At 40.8% G+C, this 26,338-nt stretch overlaps 1 protein-coding gene across 1 annotated transcript in view; it reads right to left on the bottom strand.

The window, feature by feature from the left end:
• fgf13a (fibroblast growth factor 13a) overlaps positions 1-25,694 on the bottom strand; it is a 131,710-nt gene extending 106,016 nt beyond the window's left edge. Inside the window, exons 1-2 of the mRNA XM_034689976.1 lie at positions 25,112-25,694; positions 24,698-24,860 (exon numbers count right to left, since the gene is read on the bottom strand). Coding sequence (XP_034545867.1) covers positions 24,698-24,746 — 49 coding nt within the window. The 5' untranslated portion in view covers positions 24,747-24,860; positions 25,112-25,694. The remainder of the gene's footprint in view (positions 1-24,697; positions 24,861-25,111) is intronic.
• Between the last annotated feature and the right edge of the window lie 644 nt (positions 25,695-26,338).

The raw sequence follows: 26,338 nt of genomic DNA, 5'->3' as shown, positions 1-26,338 counted from the left end.
TTTGTAAGCTAACTAACAGTATTTATCACAGTCTAGGTGAGGTTGCGAGCTTTAAAAGTTCTCTGAATGAGAGTCAAGTTTGTCCTTGTCTAGGCACCTTTTTACATGAAAAAACATCAAATACTGCTTCTTTTTATTCTTTTTAACTTTCCTCTGGAGTTTTCTTACACTGCGTCCTCACTCACCTTGCGCTCATAAACCCAGCCCTGACACAAACCTCACAGGCAGGCTACTGTAAAACCCCTGGCCTGGGATATTGAAGGCTCATTGGCCAGCAGAGTGACATCAAATTTGACAACATGAAATCTAAGTGTCGCTGAGGGAGGAAGAGGAGGAGCTGAGCTCTGCTGTTATTCTGAGGCAAATGTTGGGAGAGTAAGGTGAAGTGGAAGTGATAGAAGGGAAAGTCGACAGGCAGAAAGATTTAAACCCTCTCTAAAAGGGGAGTCCTAATGTGCTGCTAGGAGCAGTTAGGAGTGATAAAAAAGGAGTAGGTGGTGTGAGGAGGAAGAAAAGGCGATGACAGCAAGTGTGGAGGACTTTTTCTGAGGGTAACAGGAGTGGGCTTGTTACTGTAGAATTTATAGAAACATTTGGACAAGATAGCATGACATTAACTCCTGGCTGCAGCTTCTTATCAGACACAACTGCAACACTTTCTGTATTTCTGTCCTGTTTTCAAGAGCTATAGAAATCCTCAATGACACCACAAATGGTGTAAATAACATTGCTTCTTTTGTGAACCTGCCTAGCTGCATAGGGGATTAAATATCACGAGAGACACTCTGTAAGATCAGTCGTAGGTTATCAGTGTAGACATTCATCAGCATTCGCACCGCTTCTGGCTCAGACAGCATCCTACAGCACAGCACGCTTCAAAGAGGGTGAGACAGGGAGAAAGAGAGGAGCATGAGGGGGAGGCGAGTGATAGAAAGAGAGAAAGAAAGAAAGAAAGAGAGAGAGAGAGGCTGTGGGAAACCCTCCAGCCAGAAGAGTCACATGAAGTAACCTTGCAAGACAGCATGCACAGGCCTCTGCCATGCAAAATCCACACATGCATACCCTGGCAGTCACAGAGGTCACAGAGAGGTGTAAAAATATGGATGTGCGCAGTAAGGAAGTGCTGCTCAAATGCTTCATTTCCTGCTATTTTAATGTGAAAAACCTTGGAAAAAACATAATCGTTTTATCTCTTGAGCACAGTACATGGTCTTCAAAATGTCAATGACACATTTGCTTTATATCTAATCTTTTGCACAGGAAATATGTTGATAAATCAGAATCTCAGAAATTATAGTGTTGTTTTTTTAATGTGGTGGGGGAGGGGCTCATCTTTCGTTTGTAGTAGTTGTAAAAAAAAAGGGAACATGATTCTGTTCCTTGAATGAGAATGAGCGTGTGTAGGTTATTCTGCGTGTCACCCCACGCTGCGACTCCAATCACGCTACAACACGTAAAATGCATCTGCATGCAAATGTTCAATTATATATTCCCACACACGTGCGTACAGTGCACACACAGGCACAAGAGATTCACATACTAAGATCATGGACTCAGCCATGCACACACTCACACGTTGTGCTCAGTAGTGTCTTCAGTGAAAGCTGAGATTATCTCCCTGCTCACCCTCTCCCTCCGTGTTGTGTATTAAATGACATGCAGGAGCACAGGGCCCCTCAGTAGACCAACACTAACCCAGACAAAGCAGATGGGAAAGCCATCAGGTTTTATACTGGCACACAACTGCAGGTTTGCTTTTACACAGCCTGTGGTAAGGGGTCAAACGCTGATCTTTCAAAATAAAAGCAAAGGCTTCTCTGTCCACTTCTATACTGGTCAGACTCAACAAATGTGGTCAGCAGGGATAACAGCTGACTGTTCTTTGCTGCCTTCAAGTAACTTTCTTTTACACTCAACATTTTTCATATCCATGGGAGACTACAGTGACAAGCACTTTATTATATGTTTCAAAACTGGTGATAATGTCAGGTGACCGGGCAAGTGCTGAGCAACCCTAGCAGACTTTGATGACTGAAACTTGAACCACTCAGATGTTTGTGCATCAAAGTGTTTCTTCAACAAAAACATTAATAGATTTCAGATTTGATCTGAGTCATTATGGCCTCAGTCTAAAAGAGCCAGATGAATCCCTTCATTGTGTTTACTACCTCTAGAGAATAGTCTGGCAAAATTGAGCATAATTCCACATTAATTACAAAATATACTCTGGGCTGTATTTCTCAATAACAAATAGACTGGTCTAAAAACACAAAATGAAAAGGTGATCTGGCCATGGTGGAATTTTTCATTGTGCTTAACTGAGTTCTGACAATAAAATGGCTAAATGTGAGAAATCACTGAAAGAACAGCAGGGCCTGTCTTTTTACTCAACAAAATCCTGCAGCAAAATCTGCCTCTTTTAGATTGTAGATTACTTGTTTGGAGGTTGTCAATGGAGATTTTGAAATGGTAAAACAGGCACTCACACACAGCACACACGGGCAGATTTCTTTCTAAAGCAGGCATCCAAGAACAGATCCACACACAGTCTGCACTCTAAACCACACTGGGTAGTTTCAGAGTTTTTGTGAGCCCATGAGAGCTGTGCTTTAAAGAGCAAGCCAATACTTAAATAAGGACTGATGTATAGTGAGCCGGTGCTTCTTGTCCACCCTGAAGGGATTCTGTTTTGCATAACCACCCGCTCACTATAACTTATCCTGGCAGTTATCTGGCTGCAAACTAAATATGCAAACAAGCTGACTGAAAAAAAAAAAATTATTTGTAGGGCGCTGGTTCACATGAATCAAAAGTTGTGTTCCCTGGATGAAGTAAAGGTAATATCAAAAATATCATCTATGTTGTTGGGCAAAAAAAAAAACTGAATTTGCAACAAAATTTAGAGATTCAGAACACTAATGGAAACGATTTTTCCTAAGGGCCAATTGGGGAGAGATGAAATGTGCCAGAACTCCTTTCCACAGACCAGATCTGGATACACAAATCATACACAACTATAATTGTTCAGGGGTCAGAATCAGAATCAAGTATTTCACAATCAGAAATATTAGTACCCTTCCCAATATGTAAATTTGGGGGGGATATTTAACAAAGCTAGGTAATAAATAAGAGAGCTAGGTAATAACCTTGCTTTAGTAGTCTGGTCTATGACAGAGACCTGGAGCTTGAGTAAGTGTAAATAAAGTTGATCATATTCCAGAATTGACATGTTTTAGGGTGGATAAACTTCCAAAAACACTGCTGAAATAAGATAATCCTCTTTTCTAACGTCCATCTGTGTTGTCAGCATGGACCAGACTTTTCTTCTTCTTTTTTTTTACAAAATAAGAGCGAATGCATTGCTTTACTTTCCCTTATTGGCCCTCACAAACTGCATCAGAATTCTTCTTTCTATTTATTTTTACTTTTGGCAAAAGTATGAGTCTTTGGAACTTAATGAGTAAGCAGATGGACAGTGAAGGAAGTGGATGATGCTTTATGCTCGTTGTGGAGGTTTTTGGTAACACTGGTAACATAAGTTTCTGCCATTGGAATGCATGCTATCAAACAAACTGGGCAGGGATGATATCCTTGAGTATTTGAGTTAAAAACTTTTTAAAAAGCTCTTCTTACGCTCAGAAGCAAAAAAGAAAGTGTCACCCGAACCAGTACATTTCTTTCAACCTCTAACTGAGCAATTTTAATGAATAAGACTCCAGTGTGCAGCAGCATGCTTTCTCCTTAAATTTCAAATCTTCCCAGTTGAAAGAAACTTGTGTTGTATCTCAACTCTTTAGGAACCTTCAGAGTGCACACACATTTGCCTGTTAACAAGCCCCAAACTGGCATGATTCAGTGACGTGTACAACAAACATCAGCGCCGCCTGTTAGGAAAATGTGCCACCGTAGGGTCATTTTTCTTCCATTTTTTCCGCTTTCATCTCCCCTTCAATCAGCAGGCAGGGTGCCGTGACACAACCACTCATTAGTAAGCAGCAGTGGGCAGGCGGGGATCGCTTTGCAAAGACAAACAACTTAATTAGTGGCAGCAAAGCTTTAATAAGTTCAGCTCAAAATAGTTTGGAAAAGCGGGTGAGGAACATAACATCAGCAGCACTGTAATTATGTCTGGGCCCGATTTAGATTCCACATTTAAAGGAGAGGGGGCAGTTATTGTGGGAACTGAAGCTTTTCCTCCATTGTTGGTATTCTCCCGGATGTGGTGTCAACAAGCCAACAGATAATGCAACTATTAATATTTAATAATGTGATGTTTATGACCTTTAAATAATTGGTTCCACACAGAGACAACACTTGTGTTCCGGTTGTTTTTGCAGGTTATTATTTGCTTTTACAGTCTGAATCTGGAGGACTTAGAAGATCTACCCAACTGCATTTTAAACTCGTATCCTCTGCTGAGCTTTTGTGTGTTTTACAGCCTCAGTGTGAATGTGTGTGTGTGTGTACTTTTCTGTGCGAGTCCGTGCTCACACTGTTAGAAGCACAGATAGAACAGCACTCTGCTTCCTGCACAGCTTTTTATCAGTCTCAAAATCTGTGACAAAGGAGAGCGAACACAGAGATGATTGAATAAAAGCACTACTGCACACTTACACACCTGCACACACATGCAAATATAAACCCAGAACACCAACTATTCCCATCTTATTCCGAGCAGGAGCAGCATACTTCAAAATAAATCACAAACTCAGGATAAATTAACCTTCCCGCATCACTCCGCTGCCTGTACACAGTAAATGGTAGATCACAAGAGCCAGATTAACGTTAGCCAAATGTGCACCTTGTCTTTCATTCAATTTGCGCTCGCAATCTGCTGCTAATTACTGCCTAATTATTAAGGTACTAGCTAATTATGCAATCAAGGAGTGGGACTGTTTTCGAACACACAGTTCACCGGGGTGAATTATCAAAGAACAGCTGATTCAAAGGAGAATAACGTGGTGAAGCATAAAGATATGATGGAGGATGTATAAACATTAACACATGTCAGAGATGAAAAGATAAGAAAATCATATTCAGGCATTTCAATGAATGATGGTGAAGTAAACAATAACAGAGTCAAGACATGAACTCACGCACTGATTTCCAGACTTGGCCTTGAACTTGCACTCGAGTATTGATTGTATGTGGTCTAGTATGATGGAACTTAGATTTATTTATTTACGACTTGTATTCCAACTCAGGTAATAGGAACTAGACTCTGATTCAGACTCGAGTAATGGGGACTCGCCTTGGATTCAAACTCAAGTAATTGTCTTGATTCAGACTCAGATTATGGATACCAGACTTGGACTCGACTCCGATTTTTCTTTGGTTTCTTGAGCTCAAGCTGAGGTAATGGGGACACAACTCAAACTTAGGACAGGGTACTTGTGATTGGACTTAGATGCAACTCAAGTGATGGGGACTCCACTTCTTACTTGCAGTCAGGTAATTGGGACTCAACTCAGACTCAGATATTAGAGACTATAAACGGACTTGACTTGTATTTTTCTTTGATTATCCAGACTGAGACTTTAAAGCTGAGGTCTTGAGACGTGACTTGAACCTGAGGTTTGGTGGCTGCACTACAGCACTGACTTTTACCCCTGAGCTGGTTTGAGAATAATCCCATTTTTAAATGTCTTTAGTGTCAGGGTAATCCAGTGATGTTTTTCTGTGTGGTTACATTGTAAAGAAACAAGAGTTAATTTGCCATGCTTTTAGCGGTAAACTTTGGCAAAACTTTAAGAAAAAACAGTTTGTATAAAGCAAAGTTCTTGGCTCTAAAAACGTCTGCACTGGCATAATAATGTACTAGAACACTATCTACTAATAGACTACGCAGTGCATCAACTTTAGTAATGAAGAGTGACTCATCATGTGGATGTTCTTAAAAAATGGCATCTACATATAAGTACCATAGACTCTCATATACCTGTTAAATAAAGTGCAGCCATTAAGTTAAATGAAAAAAGCTGCTGAGGCAGGCGGCTGTCGCAGCGATTAGCGTGTTGGTTTGGATCCCAGCATGGGTCAGGTCACTCGCAGATGCAGGGTTAGTGGTTATCGCAGAGTAGGCAGCTTGGTAAGCCTGCAGGGTAAAAGGAACTTGGATACTTCCAAGTGTGTTTGTGTGTTTGTGTGTGTGTGTGTGTGTGTGTGTGTGTGTGTGTGTGTGTGTGTGTGTGTGTTGGTGTGTATTTGTGTGTGTGTGTGTTTATGTGTGATTGTGTGTGTGTTTGTTTTTGTGTGTTTTTATTGTGTGTGTGTGTGTGTGTGTGTGTGTATTGTTTGGGTTTGTGGGTATTACTGTGATGTATGGGCCAAGACAGGATGGAGACCCGGAGCCAAAGACAAGAGACCGGTAGAACGAGTCGCAATGAGACTGAGCAGCCATCTGTCCCTCAGAGCTTTGTGGTGTGAAGCCCTGAGCACCCACCCACACACACACACACACACACACACGCACACACACCAGCATACACAAACATTACACACACATATTCCATATTCAATCCTCAAATGCATTTATCTGATGGAGTAGGCATTATGCTTCATTGCTCCCTGGATCTCCTCTTTGCTGCTGCACTGATTCCTTGTGTCAGAATCCATGAATGAATGAATGGATAAATCTGAGGTACACATTTAACAGCATTGTCCACATTCTGTTTGGATGCACGTTTTGGGAAACCCAGGAGTAAATCATAGCATCTGCTTCCTTAACACATTACAGCCATTTTTATCTGCACCAAAAAAAGAGATTGTCAGGGGATTGGCAGAGAAAGGAAATGTGCACCACAATCTTTTTAAGTTCTCAAACAGCCAATAGTTTAAATACAATAAACAATGAATGTATGAATGAAGTTCAAACAACCAGCAGATATAAATATGATTTTTCTTTTTGTTGCTGCCCTGTGTCTCACAGCTAAAGAGCCATGCAAGTGCTGTTTTTAATTGGGTGTGATGACTGATTTTAGAGTGAGTGTGAGGACTGCCTCCACACAGTGTTAACAACACATTCTGTTCATCCTACCAAAAAAAGCCCACAGGGTTCACAATACAGTTTCTGAGCAGACACACTAACTTTAGCACGGTGTAAAGTGGAGCTAATAAACTGTTGCAGCTGAATCTACTGTAATACAGAGTTTATAAAAGGGGTGCCCAACTCAACACATGTATCCATAAACAGTCTAAACTATAAAAATGTGCAGTTATTACTCGCCTTTACTGGTGGCATAAAGACATGTACCATAATAATGTAAAAATGTATGAGATCATGTGAGAGTCCATAGATATAACCATGTCCTGAATTATTCATGCTCCAGTGGGAATGTAGATTATAGGTTCACAAGACCACATATAGCTTGTATAACACCATATTACTTTGTAGATACTTACACTAAGACTTCCCTGCAGCAAAGCATACAGCACAAAGTCCAAACTTCCTTTTTATTTTTTACTTTTTATTTATATATTTTTTTCAAGTGACACACAACAAGCACAAATACAGGAGATGTATTCCCTTTACACTTCATCTTTTCATATTAATGAGACAATTTCCTATAACTAAAATCGTTGTCACTACATTCTTATCTTATTTCACAATATAGATTCATAGGTTATAATGTACAATTATACAAGTGTATTTAAGGTAAAACTGAACTGAGATCAATAAATCAAATCAAATAAATAAATAAAACAAGAGGTGACTAGAGCTCAGGCATCGCCTGTATCACTGGTGCCCATGTACTGAGAAATCTGTTTGTCTTCAGCTGTAACCTTGCTGTGATTTTTTCCATTATAAGGACAGCTTTAACTCTGCCTCTCCATTGCGAAATGCTGGGAGGAAGCGGATTCAACCAGGACGTTGTTATTGTTTTTTTGGCTATTAAAAGCAAAATTCTTAGTAAGGACCAAACTTCCCTTTATTAACAGGTCAGGTCAATGCCTTGTGAGGCCGAGCTGTTTCTACAATGGCTCAGTCTTTGCAGAGATACAAACACTAAAGATATCAATAACTGTTTGGTATTTGTTTATCCAACATGATGTAACATTAAAGCTACAGTAGGCAACATTTTTTCCTTAGATTTTTTAAAATGAAAATTGGACCATTTCATATCACTAACTATTTTATTGATTTTGTTTTTGATAAATGTGTGCCTAATCTGTATCAATGAGCGCCCGTCCCTTTGTATTTAGGTATATAAAACTAGTCCAGTCTGAATCAACAACCAATCAGGGCTAGCTTGCACTTAACAAGCCAATCACAGCAACCCTGTACAAGATGCATCACCCAGCCTCTACTTAACCGGTGTCAGCATGTCTCTCTCTCACTTGCTTTCTCGCTCATCCTTCTTTCCTTGGTGGTGCTGACGGCACAGAGGCTGTGGGAACACACCAGTTGCTACTTTTTAAAAAGTTTTTGGGGATGTATAGTGACTGGCTGTCAGTGTTTGAGTCCATCATAACTGGCTGAGTGGAGCAGACAGTTTGCATGACAGTGGTTGGCGTGCACGCTTGGTGCAACTTGTTTGGAGGGTACAGGCAGAGTGAGAGGCAAAAGGTTTTGTCATGTCACATTTGGAATAATCATTTTGCTTTCTGCTATTTTAAATGATCTATGATCCAAATTATTTAACATTTTTTTGTATTGTTTTTTTATCAAGACCGGCCCCAAACTTAAATATCCAACAATACTGTCTCTTCTTTTTGTAAATGTATAACTTGATAGACTGTGGTAACATTTGTTTAGCCAACTACTTGACAAAGGGACTAATGTTAAATTTGAACATTGTAGAACACGAACAATAAGGGATTTTGATACTGATTTCAGAAGGAAAAAATGTATTGATTATCTGTATGGCAACAGGGAAAGTTAGGTAAAAATTAAAACAGACTTTTTCCTACACATTATTGAATATGTTAATTAAAAGGAACTCTGAAGCCTGCTTGCTTAAAGAAGTACTTTGATGAATATCTAAAAACATTACTTGTAAACCATTTCTAGATATCTGCAGACAATGCTGAGTACTGTAGACCATGGATTGTGAGTGTTCTAGATAAACTACATGTTGACATCAAGCTAAAATACCCTGAGTGTTGCTTTAGTGCATTTTATGTTCTGTAAAAGATGTCTTCAGATTGACCCATAGTTAGAATCATGCATGCTGATTCATATACTGATGGGCTAACATTTGCCCGGAAATGTCGGCTTTCTAAGATATCAGTCAGCTGTATTTGTACCACATACAAACACTCTTAATCAAACACACATTCTATATAAAGATCTATATATATGCACAGTGCAGCACCAGGAAGACTTTCACACTACAAACATGAAAGAAAAGGAATCAGGGCTATAAACAAACACCACATGCTCTATACTCTGATCGGCCTAATACAAAGAGAACTACACAAAATCTTAGGAACACACATCAGAGCACCTAGGAAACAAACAAACAAACACACACACACACACATATATATTTATACAGACTATTATGTGAAAACAGGAGCCAACAAGAGCCTATGAATAGTACAACAAAAGTCTGAAAAATGCAGAGCTATTAAGAATGCATCTATTGTGTAAGGCTGGGGAGAAACACTGGTCACTTGATTTCACAGCACACCGAACAGAGCGGACCCAGCACACTGAAGCTCATCTGGCTGCTCACTAAAAGTTGGAATAAAATCAAACTGGAAATAGAAAGAAAACTGCTGGGATTACTACGGAGGGTTTAAGTCGAGGTAATGAATCAATTTAACATTGTCTAAATTCTCCAGCGTAACCTTTAAGCAAAGCTGAAGCGCTCTGTATTTATTGTGTGTAACCTTTTCATCTCGCCTACAGCCCTGTTCATCTTCTTTATGATGGCCAGTTCTGCTGTTATGGATTACTGTTAGATCACTAGCTGCCATCTCTCTCTCTCTCTCTCTCTCTCTCTCTCTCTCTCTCTCTCTCTCTCTCTCTCTCTCTCTCTCTCTCAATCTCTTTTAGTCCCTTCGCTCCTCTCTTCATCTCTTTATCTCTCTCTCTCTCTGTGCTGCAGTGTAGGCAGAGGCTTGTCTCGTCTAATTACATTGAAAATGATGTGATCATTCGGCGCAGAGAATCTCTGATGACATGTGACAAAACAAAAAAAGAGAGGTTTGTTAGGTAGGAAAAAGAATCCCACTGAAGTCTATAGCCAAAGGCCTACTGATGGCAGGGTTAAATTAAGGTCTTTGGAACAACAGCTTTTTGTTTTGTTTTTTGTCAACCTTTTCCAACTGTTTCTACCATATCAAGTCATGATAGGAAACATGGGGCAAATATTTCTAAAAGTGCTACACCTTTGCACAACCTTAACATGGTCTTTCTCACCAGCCTTCTGGGAAATTTGGATCAACCAATCGCGTTGCAGAACTAGTCACCACACTTGGTTGAGATTTAAGAGGCGCTAGCTATAGTAACAATCAACCATCAACAAAGATGTTTATGGGCAACCTTAGCCAAACATCATTTAATCATAGTGAGGTCAATTCATCATTAAGATGGGTCTCCTACAAATAAGGAAATTCAAGCTGTGGTTTAACGAGAGCTCTGCTTTCCATTGGATACATTATTACGATTATATGGTGGGTGGTGTTTAGAGTTTTAGTTGAAAGTGAAATGCAAACTTATAATCACACTAAACTACATCAATTGTTTAAATGACAAAGTTAAATTGAGCTCCCTAGCTAACGCACCCTGTATGAAAAGCCTGGCAACTGGAAGAGTCAGTACTGCAAGCTGCGTTACTGAGAGTCGTAGCTAACTTCAGCCACACTGAGAAGCGGTAACTTTAGCCTGGCTAGCTGTCCGTCAGAAACAATTTCTCAATTAGAGTAGTGTTGGTTTTGGTTCAATGTTATGCAGTTGTGTTTCTGCACAGTAGTCAGTAAGGCCCAACCCTCACAGATGCTCTGCTTGGGGTGGCGTCTGTCGTTATGTGGTGTGCCAAAGTTCACTGCCTCATCTTCCTCACTCTCTCCCATCAATGTTGATGTAATGTAATAAACTGTTCTGCTAAGCACACCCCGAGGGCCTGGAGTACATTTGTTGCCATGTCTTGATTTGTAGTAATTATCTTTTGCATGTGTTTTCTATGTTTGTGTGTCAGACTTGGACTTTTTGTATTCCCTATTTTTTCATTTGCAGTACGCTTCTGACATTGTATCTATTTTGGACTTGGTACATGTTTATGAATTTTCTCCGGTTCTGGATCTGCAGCACGTTTCTCCTAATTTGAAGATTGAAAATACTGTTCCCAGTACTTATATCTATGGATATGCCACAGTTGGTTGCAAATAATAAAACTGGCCCTACCATTACTCTTACCTTAAACACAAGGTAGAAATATAATGAAACCATTTAATAGTATTAAGTTCATATTTAAAGCATATACAACTCTGGAGTGTTGTACTGCACCTTGGATAAAATGATTATTGTAAACAAATCAACATACTCATTCAGTAACATAAAAAACTACAGATTAACTTAATTCAGTGTAATGTGTATACCACATAGTGACAAAGCCAACCCTCCCCCACACACACCTCATGCCCCTCCATTAGCACCACTCCAGAGAACCCCCTATTTACTGTTGCCTTCCCACCCTTTATTTTCTAATCATCATTTGTCTCCATACCGACTCTCTCTCTCTCTCACGTGGCGAGTGTGTATGTTTGTGTGTGTTTCATACGTGTCGTATACTGAGAGCGCATGTTACGAAAGGCACCTCGGTATCCACCCCCCATGACTGACGACTGCCGTGCTTATTGGGACTTTGTTGCTGTGGCAGCGTCTCATTATGTAAATGATGTGTCCCTGATGAGGAGGAGGAGGCAGGCACAGCCATGATGTTCACTGCTCCAGACTGTGTAAAATTGGCTTCAGGGACCAGTCAGGGATCGTTGCTATATTTAGCAGTCGCCTTAACAATGCCTTTCTTCCCCATTCTTTCTCACATCCTCGAAACAGAGGGCCCACTCACATTTAGCACTTGCTTTGTCACTTTCACACACTCAAATATTTCTGAAATTAACACAGATTTATATAAAGGAACACATCCACATTGTATTTTAGAGGTTACCACTAAGTACTTCAGGGTTTCATATACTGTGATTTCTTCCGTCTGTTATTTTATCTGATATTCTTTTATCTTTTTCTCCCTGTTGAGTGTTCTCCTCTGTATGTATTACTCTCCCACCCTCCGTCCTCATCAGTGCTGAATGAATGAGCTTTCTCTGTGGAATGGCACTATAATGGCTTTCTGCTATATATCATCACTCATATGCCAGCTCAGTACTAAGTGCTGCAGTCATTCCGGACATTATACCTGGCCCAAAGAAGTGGATCCAGACAGTACCTATATGATTTCAAATTAGATGCATTCATTTCGCGAGTTCCCTTCTCAGGACGGACTGTTCTTATTCACCAGTCACAATATAATCTATAGCACATGAAAAAGCTGAGTTTACACTGCAGGTACTTTCACCACGGTTTCTAAACATCTCGGAGCATTTCGGAGAACCAACATTTCAAGCACGGGTCCAAAGAAAGTCCCATGGACTTCATTAAGCCTGCAGAAAGTGCCTGCTCATGTATAAGTGCTTTGCAAAACATTTCTGATGTTTGGCTAGGGATCTTCTGAATCAAATAATCTCCTAGTTGCTTCAATGGATATTTGAATTCTGTCAAAGGGTAAGAAAACTGAGAACAATTCATCTAACATGGCTAAACACAGGATCACAGAGTCTGCGGGTAAACAATATTGAATCAGTTTGCAGAGTGTGGCTACCATTAGCAGAGCTAGCCCCACCAGCCTTCAGTCCTCCTCGCAGGTCAAAGTCCACATGCATGTGTTGGTCATGCTAAAAGATGCCATCTGTCATCTTTACTGATTTACATCTAGGTAGTAGAGCATGACAGCATTGTGGCAGTAGCCATCAAATAGAGGTCATGCCCCAGCTAATGCTGGGTGGCTACGCTACAGCTTAGACACAACATTTGAATGGCATTTTGGGCCTGTTGTAAAAATAATATCAACAATTTGTTTTAACTTTCCAGTAATTCTGGTGCAGACTAACATGAGTGAGGAAATTGGTTCTTTTGGTTGACTTATCACAATCATCCCTAGGTTTGGCACTGATGTTGACTTTACATGTCTGGCAATTATTAGGTCTAGTCTTCACAGGTCTTTGGACCTCACTGACGACACAAACAGGAGTGAGTTAGAGGAACCTTTCAAAGTCCCTTGATGAGAAGATTCAAGTCCCAATTACTTTTTGGTGGAAACACAGCTGAACTTGCATATTTAGCATTTTGGGTCTGCATAACAAGAACTGGGTTTAAGTTAACTCTAATGTTAACCTATCAGCAGCAGTATTGGACATTAAAAATGCTTGGGTTGTTTAGCATGTCAGGTAACATACTTTTGTATAAGTCAAAATTGAACCTCAAAGAAAACAGAGCTCTTACACAGGAACCTGTGCTGCCGTAGACGTCCTCCTGCTGTGGACGATCTGGACTCCAGCTGATACGGACGTGCTGGACTCCAGCGGCAACAGCTTCTACGACTCGTCTCATCACTATCACCTCTCTCTCTTACTCCCCTCTATCTGTCTTTCCAGACCCAACTCGGTCGAGGCATGATGGCTGTCTAACATGAGTCTGGTTCTGCCTGAGGTTTCTGCCTGTTAAAAGGAAGTTTTTCCTCACCACTGTAACTAGCTAAATACTGCGATGTGCAATGCTCATGATGGATTAAGGTGGGGTCAGACTGAGTCTTACCCTGTCTTGGTGTTGGGTCTCTGTTCATAATTTGACATAGTGTGGTCTAGACCTCCTATGTTTGTAAAAGCGTCTTGAGATAACGTTTGTTGTGATTTGGCGCTATACAAATAAAGATTGATTGATTGATGATTGATTGAACCCAACTTTCAGATCTAGACTAACCAAAATGTGGTTTGGTCTGAAACAAAACCTAACCAATCTGTGATATTCATATTTCACAGATTCCTCAACATTCCTCAGAGGTTTTCTGGCAGAAAGGTCCACATCGTTTCATACTTTATATTGACCCCTCCTCTCAGTCAGTCAGGACACCTGGAAGCTCAGATAAACACTATTTCATGCATCCTCAGCCTTCACTCAGGAGACTGTGTCCTTCCCTTGTTCCAATGAAAAAGCTAATTGAGTGAGTGACCCACAAATCAAAGTGGTCTGTAGTAAGAACCATCAGAGTGAACACAGCTTAGAGAGGCCAGAGGGTCTGACAGGACTCTAATAAATGAAAGACAATGCAAAGAGTGAAACTGCTTACTCCTTCTCACAACTCCAGCCATGCCAACAACACTTTGTTATGTCCAACCAATCCAACCTCTACCTACATAGTAACACTAAAGGGATGGCTTTCAATATTCAAACTTTTGGCATTAACCACAACATTGTTGTGAGAATGTTATGTCAATGCAAGTATTAATTTAAACTGTTTTTTAGCTGGATATTCTTGGGAAGTCTGCATGTTGCAGCTAAAATATAGTAAGAGAAGGAGGCTGTTTGGCAACTTAATCACTTTGTGTCAGGACTAGAAAAAGAAAAAGCTACGCACATTATTCTACTTCTTTAGCGAAGGATTTAGCTGCAATTGATCACCAACATGTACATTTGTTTATTTATGACCAACATTTCCTCCCAGCTTTGTTTCTTGCACTGCATAGTTGCATATTAATGTAACCTAAAGATGAAGCTGCAATAAAAAGACTTTATTTAAACTATGTATGACAACTAAATAGCTCTGATTTTAAAAAAGCTTTCCTTTAACTACTATTTTCTACACTCTCTCATTTTGTTTTGCATAATATCCATAGAGACAGGATTTGGATTTCTCTTCTTATCTGCAACACAAACAGAAAATGGAAATTCAAATGCAGTTCTCAGCCAACAGCGGCAAAATGCAGTCAAAATAAACACAAAACAACTATATCTTTAAACCCTGAACCTTATCTTCTCTCTCTCTCTGCCTCTCTTCAGTGTGTGTATCATTACCCTCACTTCTGTAGCCACACACTTCGATTGCACACAATGCTGCATGTTCAGGATCAACTTCCAGGGTTTTTAGAAGAACAGATGGGTGTTTTTGACATTTGGCTTACGCAGGGACACAAAGGTTACAACAAAAGACCTTGCCACCCTCTTAAAAACCTGTTATCTTTCTGTAATCCACCCGTCCATCAGGTCAGCTCAGGGCTGCTCCTCTGATTCCCACGCTGATGTCTCTCCTCATGGGCAGTGAGACCTGCTGAGGTGGAACACCGAAGCGAGCTGTTGTGAGGCTCCTGTCTGGCCTGTGAAATGAGCTGCAGGATTGGGGAAGAGCAAGGAGCGGGTAATCCTGTTAACTATTCTCTGCATGTGTGCAGAGGAGATGCTGTTTTGCTGTGCTGGTGTCTTCCTGGTGAATCATCGCTACAGAGACTACAGCCCCAGCCAGGAGTTAAGACACTGCCAATCACTAATCTGCATTCTGCATAAACCAGAGGCAATCATTTGGCCTCAGTATACCGACTCCAGAGGCCTGCCGGACAGTTAGACGATGTCTCTCAGGCCTTCTCTGTTCCAGCCTGTTTATTACTACCGGTCCTGCCTTATCACCTCCCTTTCTTCTACCTCGCCTTAATCCCCTTTATAATTTTCACCAACTTTAATTAGTTCATGTCCAGAGAAGCTATTAATCCTTAGCACGTTTCAAAATACAAAATATAGCTCAGAAGTATTTCACTGGTGACGCTTTGACAAGAAAACACCCCTTTCTTTGGACTTTAAATCATAATAACAGTACAGCTGAGTGCTTCAGTCCCAGTGGGTTACATGCACGTTGTAGTTGATGATGGCGGCCTGTGGCTTCTACAGTGACCTTGGAGGACTGTAATTGCTTCTGAGACCTCTTTGTGCCCTCAAGAACCTCCAGGAAGCTCTCCACGGTGCTATATATGCTCTATTGTCATCGTTTCTGTACTTGAAAAGCTCAGAGTTTCTATGTTTTTGCAGTATGTTTTTGTAGACAGTTTTATTTTGGTCTGAAGCAAATATGATGCAATTTTCCTCAAGGACTTACAGCCCTTGCCTTTTGCAAAAATAACCACTTGAAGTGTTTCAAACCTTCAGCGATGCCATATACCGGTTTTGAGATAACTGAAGAAGACATCTGTGGTATTCAGCTCCTGTAGGACTTCATGTTGCATGTTCTATACACAGTCTGAAAGCTCGCTCAGGGTGTGAATGCTTACAGACAAATAAGTCAGCGCTGCTACTTGCTCGTTGGAACAGATGAGCCCTTTCCTTCAGATGGGCTGACAGTGTCTGATCTGTGGTGAGCCCATTAGCACTTACATTGTCACATGCCTGGCAAAGGTATTATATGGAGACAGATAGATTCAGTTGAACATTTGTTATCTCCTTTACACAAGAAGTGATGAAAAAATAAATTGTGCAATGTCAAGTGGAAAAGGGGTGGGAAGAAAGACAAATGAAGACACTTAAGGACAGTTTTCAACTGATGTCATCTTTGTCCAATTTTAGCAGATTGTAAACCATTAGAAAAACTGTCCTGCTCTTCTCTACGTCATCCCTACACAAGAGAAAGACTGCTTACCTCAACTCTGCTTCTAGGGAAGGCATAAATGGTGGAGAGAAACCATAAAATACCCTTGATAATAACTTTGGGCACATTTACTGGATATGGTCAGATTAAACAGCCTATCACACAGCAGAAATAGCTCTTAAAACCAGTTGGGCTAAAGTATTTCCTGAAAGGTAAAATACACTTGAGAACACACTTAACCTCCACTTGCGAAGCACAAGCTGACATTAAATAAAAGTGAATATTTTCAGTGGAAGAGAACTGAAATTTGAAACCTATGAGCACAAAAAGGAACAGTGAAAGCTAACCTATGTTATCCCAACATTAGAAAATTATTGGCCATAAAAATGTGAATATTTCATATTTTTTTGTACAGTTGAGGCTGGTTCTGCAGAAGACAACTGGAGACATTGAATTTCACTCAGCGCAGCTTTACATGCTTTACATTTGTCAGGTTTTAATACCCTTTAATCTGGCTGCTGTTGAAGACCTTGTAAATGCTGAACTTTGAAGTCTTCCTTATGTGAAAACAGGCTAAGGTAAAAGACACAAGCTAGGCTATTTATAGCGGCATACATCTGCATGTAAGAATCCCTGATATTTTACATTAAAATGTCTTATTCAGTGTTTTTACTGGTTTCAATTATATTTTCCTCTCAGAAAACAAATATAGCCTAAGAAATGTATGATAAACAACTATAGTATACATTTAACTGTAGTCCTGAGTCTAGCTAATAATAAGGGCCCGGTATTGGCAAGGACTCCATGATGCAATACGATACAATACGATGCAATACAATGCAAAAGCTACATAATGATGCATTGGATATGATACTATGTGTGATAAAATAATCACTATGATGCAGTACAATACAATGGATAGGATACAGTAGGATAAGATCTGATATGATACAATATAATATGGTATTACACGATAGGATGTGATGCAATGATATAGGCTACAATACAGTTTGCTCGACACAATACTTTATGGTAAGATACGATACGATACGTTTAATTGAGTCAAAACTATTTAATTTGAGATTTCCATTTTAATACTAGTAAATACATAAATGTATGTTTCAATAACAAGGTAACAAAAAAATTTCCCAAAACTGTCTTGTTATTTCATTTTCTCTCTCTCTCTCTCTCTCTCTCTCTCTCTCTCTCTCTCTCTCTCTCTCTCTCTCTCTCTCTCTCTCTCTCTCTCGCCCTTCCTTTTTTCTCTTACTTGCGGCAGCTTTAAGCTTAATGAACTATCCTTCTAGCCAAACAGGTACACCTACAGTCACAGAGGTCATTATGAGCACAAGAATCCAAGGGAAAGAAAAATACTTTATTCAATGTATCGATATGAGGGACAGAAAACTGATATAGTCTCATGAAGACAAATATTACGATATTTTGCTGTATTTATATTTTTACACAGCCCTATCAATAATCCCTGTGTTATGGTCTTCAAACTGGCAACCTTGTCAAATTATGTAAATGATTAATATCAATATAATACAGAAAAAATTTATCCTCATTTTTGTATAATGCTCAGTCCTAATTGTAGATGTCAATTAATAGAGAAGGGTTGACATGTCCCGTTTTACTGTTGTCTGTGTAAAACCTCATGTGAAGTCATTTGAGTACAATAATATAAAAGCTCAATGATCTCACTCTGAGACTTTTCAGTGTCCTGGCCCTTCAGAGAGCTATCACTCACTGTTATCAGGGCAGTGTGAGTGACACACATAACCACAATTATGGGGGATTATCTTTAGATGGGATTAACTACTTTAGTATGGAGTGCATTTCTGAAAGTACAAATTTCAGTAATCCAAACTCCACAGGTAGTAGATAATCCCACACCTTGGAGATGGGTTCGGATCTGAACCACTATTTTGATGAAAGGATTGAAGTGTAGGAATGTGATTATTATCATGAGCAATTTTCAGCTTCAGTGGGCAACAGATAGAATATGGATATATTACTGTACATGTCAAGGTTGCAAAAGAGCAGTGATATTCTGCAGAGAGGGAGATGTTTTAGTATTCATGGGTATTTTGTCAACAAGGATGAAAACCCTTCAGTCTCTCTGGGTGACAATATTTAGAGGAGAAGGAAATGACATGATCAACTTCAGCAGAATGAGCGTTTCATGATATTACAAAGAGGGAGAGAAAAATGTATGAAGGAGACCAGTGCCACCAGTGACATGTTTTTCATTGGTTCTGTGGACTGAAAAAATGACACCCAGAGGCACCCATGTTAGGCACCATGGGGACAGCTCACAAAGCCCTTCACCTCAGAAGACATGCAGCTCTGTGGATTACCCGCAGCAAGCTGACTAATGCACCAGAACTGTCAGGTATTTAGAGATTTTCGGGCCAGAACACTCTTGGCAGTGATGACGCAACACAGTGCGTGATTCGCTGTCAAAGTCAGGAGAAATTAAGAGGATGAAAAATGTGCTCTGCTTGGACATGTTGGCAGATAAATTTCATCATTAACTGATCGATAAGTGACCACTGAAACCTCAGCACAGAGGACTCCACTGATCCACTTGGCTTACTTATAAGCAACAAATTGTTCAGATTCCCTGCAGAGAACACAACAGACCCAAGGACCCAAAAGCCAAGCACCAGTCACAGGGCGCCCTGTGTCACTCAGAGACCTAATCTGACAGAGGAATTGAGGAGAGGAGCTCTCAACGTTCCCATACAGCGATCAGTGTGCAAGTCAGCGATGGAGAGTGGCAGATCTCTGATGCGAGGCGAAACCAGTTTCCTCCAGGCGGTGCGGCCGGATCTGCGTCAGTGCCACAAAAGTATCTGACAGGGAACAACTCCTCCACCCTGACACCACAAATACTTCCAGAAGAAAGTGTCCTCACAAAGCCCACGGTTAAAAAATGCTGCTTATTTATTTCTTGGAAATGTTTTTCTGTTTCCAAAATGTTTCTTTTCATTTACTTTTGGAACAAAGTTGCTGGATTACAGATTTTAGCATCACTGAGTAAAGTCTACATTCAAACAGAGCGGATGCATTCCTTCATCACAATGTGCTGTTTAGAAGTAGCCACTGTGACAAAAGTTCACTCATAAGTTTGTGCAGTCATTTAGAAGGTACAAGAAGCCTCAGCTGAATTTTGCAATACAGTAGAATCTTAGAGGAGAAGACATAATTTAAGCTGACCCTGTCAAACGGCAGAAAATCCTGTGAGCTTGCCGAGTTCAAGATTTATTTGGAATCATATCCCAAACCCTGGGATTAGAATTTGAGGACCCCGACATGGAAATCTCCCTCACTACCAGTTGAGCTCATACACCAATGTGACTGCGAAAGAAAGTGCAGCGTGTAATGCTCGAACCTGTCAACGTTTGCACTGTGGGATGCAGACAGTTACTGCTGGTCACAGCTAAAAACTTAAAAAGTTCAACTCTGCAAAAGGTCTTAGTAACATACAGATGTCTTTATGCATCATAACTTTAAATCTGCCTCACTAAGCAGAGCACTTCTACTTTCACTTTTCTGCAGATATCTGTGGCTAAAAGAGGGACATGAGAGCTGGCAGTTCAGATGTTGAGTCCGTCTGAAACAAAGTGATAACAATTAAACCTCCTGCATTGACTTCATGCTCTTCAATCCAGCTTCTCAAAGATCCAGCCATCAGATTGAGAGATTCTGATGATACTGTAGACAGTGTGTGGTGGTTCAGCAGATGAGATTGAAGTGGGTGTCAGGGATGTGGAGGACAGAGCCGCCTGCATTGTGATTAATGAAGCCGCTCCGAAGTCATCTCTGGGAATCTATTGATCCGGGTTCTGTGGCCAGCCTCGCACTGAATTAATCTGCCTGCAAATATGCAAGACTTGTGTCTTCTTCTGCTCCGTCTTTGCAATCACTGGTGGACATGAATCCACTGGCTGACACTTTCAGAAGAGACGAGTCTATCACAGCAGTGCACTGAGATGAAGTGTAAGGAATATATTTGCTTATATGACTTTGGACACAATCTGTTAGAAATACATAGTAAAAAAGTAATCATATAGATGAACACCATGGCTTTCTTCGACTTGAGTGCAAAATATGTATGGAGCGATTACACATGATCATTTTGTGTCATCATCAAGGCGTCATGGGTCTAAAACAAGACTTCATGTGGCTGATTTTTCAGGCTCGGGAACGTTGTGTGTACGTCACAGTTTGACACCTCACTTTGTCTGCACAACTTAGCTTCACGAGGACAGGGGGAACTAACACAACGTGATTCAGTGTTGATATTGAAGCTCTGCTGCACACCACCTCTTCTTCCCCACCATCTCTCTGTCTCTCACTCTTTCTCTCTCCCTGATTCTCTGCATGCTTTCTGTTTTCACATGTACTCCTACAGGATGAACTGTGGCCTCTCTGGCTGAGCCACAGAGGAGACAGATTACTGTCACCAACGTCGTACTCAACCAGCAAAAGAAAATACGCAGCCACACTGACATGACAGAAAGTGATTTTTGCCCTGAGCTGCAGAGTTTGAATGGCTCGTGAGTTTTTGGGATATGATTACTACTGGGACCAGCTTTATATAAATCCAAAAAGACTTTTATTTGCAGAGATGTAACTCTTGAGTCAGACAAAATGTCAATTAACTTTTTTATTCCAACAAATAATAAAAGTCTCCTTTAGGGGTTATAAACCTGTCTTTTAATGCTCAGTAAGCTGTATGTATGTATCAGGCAGGTCAGTTGGTTGCACATGTCAAGTCAACTTTACATGAGGTAACTCAATGCCCCATTAAAGAGCTGATATGTTGATTAGGGGGGCAACAATGAGTTAAAATAGTGACAAAAATCAATGACAAAGTTAGCTGCTAACAAATGGAATTGCCGATTATTAATTGGTTACATCATGGCTCGTGTTTTTTCATGCTGTGGGTGGACATAACATTGTTGTGTTCAGAGCTGAGTTGCTGAGTGGCATCATTACTATCTCTGCTGAGAGCTGCACATGCAAAACAGCAACTGGGAGGTGACAGGTAAACAAAACAAAGCAAAATGGCGAGAGATAATGTAACGCCATCTCCTCATAGCACTTTTTAAGTCTGAGGCATTTTACCCTCAATGCTGCAAAACAGAAACAACTACCTACAAAATTTGTGAAGTGAGCCTGTCTTGTCATAACAGCACGTCGGTGACGCCCAAGCTTTTGACGAAAAGACACTTTGGATGCCTCTCTTTTTTTAAAAACATCAACTGTGACATTCAACTTCACAATCCAAAGTTAGAGCCACACTGTAGGAAGATTATCTCACTTACAGTTGTGCTCATAAGTTTACATACCCTGAATTAGGGTTTTTTTGTAGCATTTTTTCAGAGAAAATGAATGATAAGAGAAAAACTTTTCTTTCACTCATGGTTAGTGGTTGGGTGAAGCCATTTACTGTTAAACAACTATGTTTACTCTTTTTATATCATAATGACAACAGAAACTACCAAAGAAATCAAATTCTGCCAGGGTATGTAAACTTATGAGCACGACTTTACTTTTCAGTCCCTCACCTTGAAGCCTAAGAACACTTCCTCTCTAACCAATGAACTGTTACTACTGTTATGTTAGTAAGCACATTAAAAACAAAACCATCCATCTTACATTAACACTAGTCATGTTTAAAGCAAAGACAAAATATGGCTAGAATAGGTGGTTAGGCGGGTGAAGTGCAGCCCCATGTACAGAGGCTGTCTTTCCCCGCTTGTGTCTTTTCAGCTGTCCTATCTAATAAAGGCTAAAGAAAAACAACGTGGCTTGAATTAAGATATTTAACATTTAATTTCTGATAACTATCAAGTTTCTAACTGTTAAAAATAGTCGTTAGTTCCAGCCTTTATAAAAGCAAAAGGTGTAGCCTGGTAAATACTCTACATTGACACTGCTCCAGTCATTTCTTATGATGAGAGCAGAAGAAACAAAGGTATCATATCACTTTTGCAGTGAAAATGCTGTGCAGTCAGGAGCATGTATAGGCCACCAGCTTGTAGAGAAAAAGAAAGTGTGGAGACGGCAGGTGGTTCCGCCTCTAATGGACTGTTTCCCTGAAATTTGCCAACGTTGGCAGGGTCACTGCTGATTTCTTCCCCTTGTGCAATTCCCCGCTCATGGTGCCACTCGCGTCTCTGATGGAGGGCAGCTGGCACCGAGCGACCCTCTCAGCCATGCAAATAATCAGCTAGAGTTTTTTTTTTTTCTTTTTTGCCACTGAATTTAGAAGGCAGCAGACCCACAGCAACTTTTGGCTTTCAGCTGTGCATGTAAAAAAAACTGGAGCACACTTTGTTGAAGCTACTTGGTGAAGGTGAAGATGTGTTTTTTTTTTTTGGTATCTCATCTGAGCGTTTTGGAGATGGTACTGCTGCCCTAGGGCTTGAGTGAGTCAGCCATTCACACATGTTATTGATTTCCAGCCTAGGATGAGAGGGAAAGTTGGTGTGGAGGTTAATCTTTAAATCAATTCTTTTGAGCATATTTTGCTCACTGTATACTATCAGCACTACAAGCCAGGCTATCTCTATCCTGTTACTACTGTTTTGTTGTGTTTTTTACTGTCGGAAGAACAATTTTTTTGTCAGGCACCGAGTATAAAGAACATTGATCACAGATAAAGAGAGGGGATGCTCTGTACAAGATTTAAAGTAGCTCTGCAGATCAAGGACAGCTCATTGAAGATGCTTATATTACATCCTTTTTGATCATTCAGATCATTCACACTCCTACAGAGTGTGAGTCGGCACAGCATCCCTAACAGCATATAGTAATCAGCCGTTAATGTAAAGACCATTTTATGTAAAGTTTTTGCACTAAGCCTCTGTGTCATCCAGCCCTCTTCAGTGCCACCACTGCTGCTAGATGCTGCCTCTTAAGGTAACATCGACAGGCCACGTCATCACTTATGTCACTGCTGCCAAAATAAGCCAATTAGCTTTATTGATTAGTTGTGAGCACGCTGGACGGAGCTGCAACCTGAGTACAAGGAGATCCAATTGAATAGCTTCACTGTAAATAAACAGGAAGGATGCGATGGGCAGGCTGCCACAGTGTAAAAACAGGCTGTTATTATATTACACTCAGGGGGGAAACCTGTTCACTCATCGACATAAAAGAAAACTGTCTAATTGCAACAAGAAGTCATGCATACTGATTATTGATGATGGCTGAACACACTGTGGGCTGCAGTGTATTTTTTTCGGGGTTCAAATCATCGCTGATACATCTGGAAACAAATGTACTGACGCAATAACATTGCGCAGTCACTGTTGACCAAATGATGATGTATTTCTCCTTTTTGTCTTCAATTGTCTGGCAGAGAACAAAGACAAAGGTGTAGTATGTGTGCGCCGGTGCGTAAAGTGTCGTGCACCTCCCAAGCGTAGATGGAGCGCTTACAATGATCAGTCCCACCAGGTTTCTCTGGCAACCCCGTCTGCGCTCTGTGTCCATGGCAATGGGTATGCTGCACTTTACTCCCCTTTCATCCAGACAGCTAAGATACCTGATTTTTGACGCCATGGGTCATGCGCTCAATTTGGCTACGAGACCCCAAAAAAGACTGCGCGCGTCATGAGTTTACAGATGTGACGAGAATTTGCGGATCAGTATGCGGGAAGCGAGAGACACAAAGGGACATTTCAACAGGATGCCAGCGACATAATGGGGAATCACTGTCATCATTTCAACGCTCATGTGTCATAATCAGTTTTTCTATCACAAGCCTATTGTCATGCATCATTATGTTCTCCTTTCGGTCTGTGTTTGATGATCACCAATCAATGCAATTGAAGCATGTGATCTCAAAGCAGCACATCGTGCAGCTACAGGCCTACAGTAGATCTCAAACAGCAGTATCCACATGCACCATGCTGGGGGGATGGACCATCCACTGGCTGCTATTGTCTCCACTCTTACCTCAGAGGCTGCTTGAACGGTCGCGCTGGTTAAAACCTGTGATTTAAGGGTTGAATCAGTATGTGTGTGCAAGGCAAAGCCTTTCTTCTTACCCTTGGAAGCATCCTTGTCTTCTTTAGGCTTCGCCACTTTTCCACTCATAGATCCCAGTTTGGATGTATAAATCCCGAATTAGACAAGAATCGATATCCCTTTAATTGCGGACTGTCCTCAATGAAATCCTTAGCAAAGGTTCCAGGTGCTGAGATAAGGGCTCTGTGAAGAGAGAAATATTCATAATCACATGAAGCAGCAGCGTTTTTGGAGTCAAAGTAGGGCCAGTGAATGAGACAATGGACCATGGGAGCTACTCGGGAAGGTGTTTATCAATTGGACATCAACGGAGACATTCAACTATTGATGCTCAGTGAGCACACTGACATGGAACATGACAAAGAGATCCAAAAGGCTTTAGTAAACACCGAGAACCTGTGTGCCTTCTCAGTGTTTTTAAGCGTTAAACCTACCTTATCTCCTCCACGTTTTCTGCTACATCAATGCACATTGATGAAAGGAAACGCTCCCACCGTGAATCCCGTTATTTTGCATACACACAAAAATCACGACCTGCTTTTTCTTCTTCTGTGACAAAGAAGAGGAGCAAAAAGCTGGAAATGGAGAGCAGGTTTCTTCTCCAGTGGTGTCCAATAAGCATAAAAAGAAAAGAAAATAGAGGTCAACACACTGATCCGTTCTATGTTCACACAAACCCCGGGAGAAATGCCATCCAGTGGAGCTCGTGCGAGCAGCTTTTCCTCCTCCTGACGAGCTGTGCTCCTCTTAAACGCTCGGCAGGCAGGATCAACAGGATAGACAACGTGAGAGCGCTCCCCCCGTTCCAGCGCACATTCACACCGTGCACATTTGTTTTTCTGCCTTCTGTGTCACCACCGAGATGACAACGAGCTCCATCAGCCAGTGTGAGTGTGCGCGTCTGAGTGTGTATGTGCAGCTGCAGCCCGTCTATGTGCTGGAGATTTAAAGCAGGAGGTGGTGCTGCATGGTGCTCTCCATCTTGCTGTTGCTCTCATTCAGTTGCCTTTGCAGAGCAATGCGTCATCCCATTCACATGCAGCCTGCGCATTTTCTTCTTCTATGATCTGAGGGGGGGCTTCTATGACTTTTTTAAAATGCATGAGGTGACATTTGCAACAAATAGCTCACTGGAGGATTCGAGTGTAGAGTGTAAATCATAGGGGAATTGATTTTATGGGTCATGAACAGTTCCAACAGAAAAACTCACAGAAATTGCATTAAAAACAATGTATTTCATCAGGATAGACTCTCACCTTTAAAGGACCTGCCTGCAACAATTATGCGCAGCTATGCTATCTGTTGCATGTACAATACCCTGGAACTGAAATGCAAGATCATACAGCTAAACTCATCAACTTGGTTCAGTTTAAGTATAAAGATGCATCTATTAATATTTCCCCTATGTGTCATCCTTGAACTTATTGCACATTTCACAGGGGCTGCAAAGTTTTGAAATAACAAAGAGGGACAGTTCAAGCCCCCCCTCCGACTTGTTAATACAACATTGAGCCCATTTCCTGTTAGTCTACAAAATATTGGAAAAAATCAGATCATATCTTCACTCGGCTCAGAGATACTCTCAGTCACCGGTATCAATGCAACAAGTTTGGGTTTTATTTTTGGATATTTGTCCCCCAAATCAGAGTCATTGTCGCCCC

The sequence above is a fragment of the Notolabrus celidotus genome, chromosome 8 (assembly GCF_009762535.1).
Source record: "Notolabrus celidotus isolate fNotCel1 chromosome 8, fNotCel1.pri, whole genome shotgun sequence".
NCBI classification, from domain to species: Eukaryota; Metazoa; Chordata; class Actinopteri; order Labriformes; family Labridae; genus Notolabrus; species Notolabrus celidotus.
This window is presented reverse-complemented; position numbering and strand designations above follow the sequence as displayed.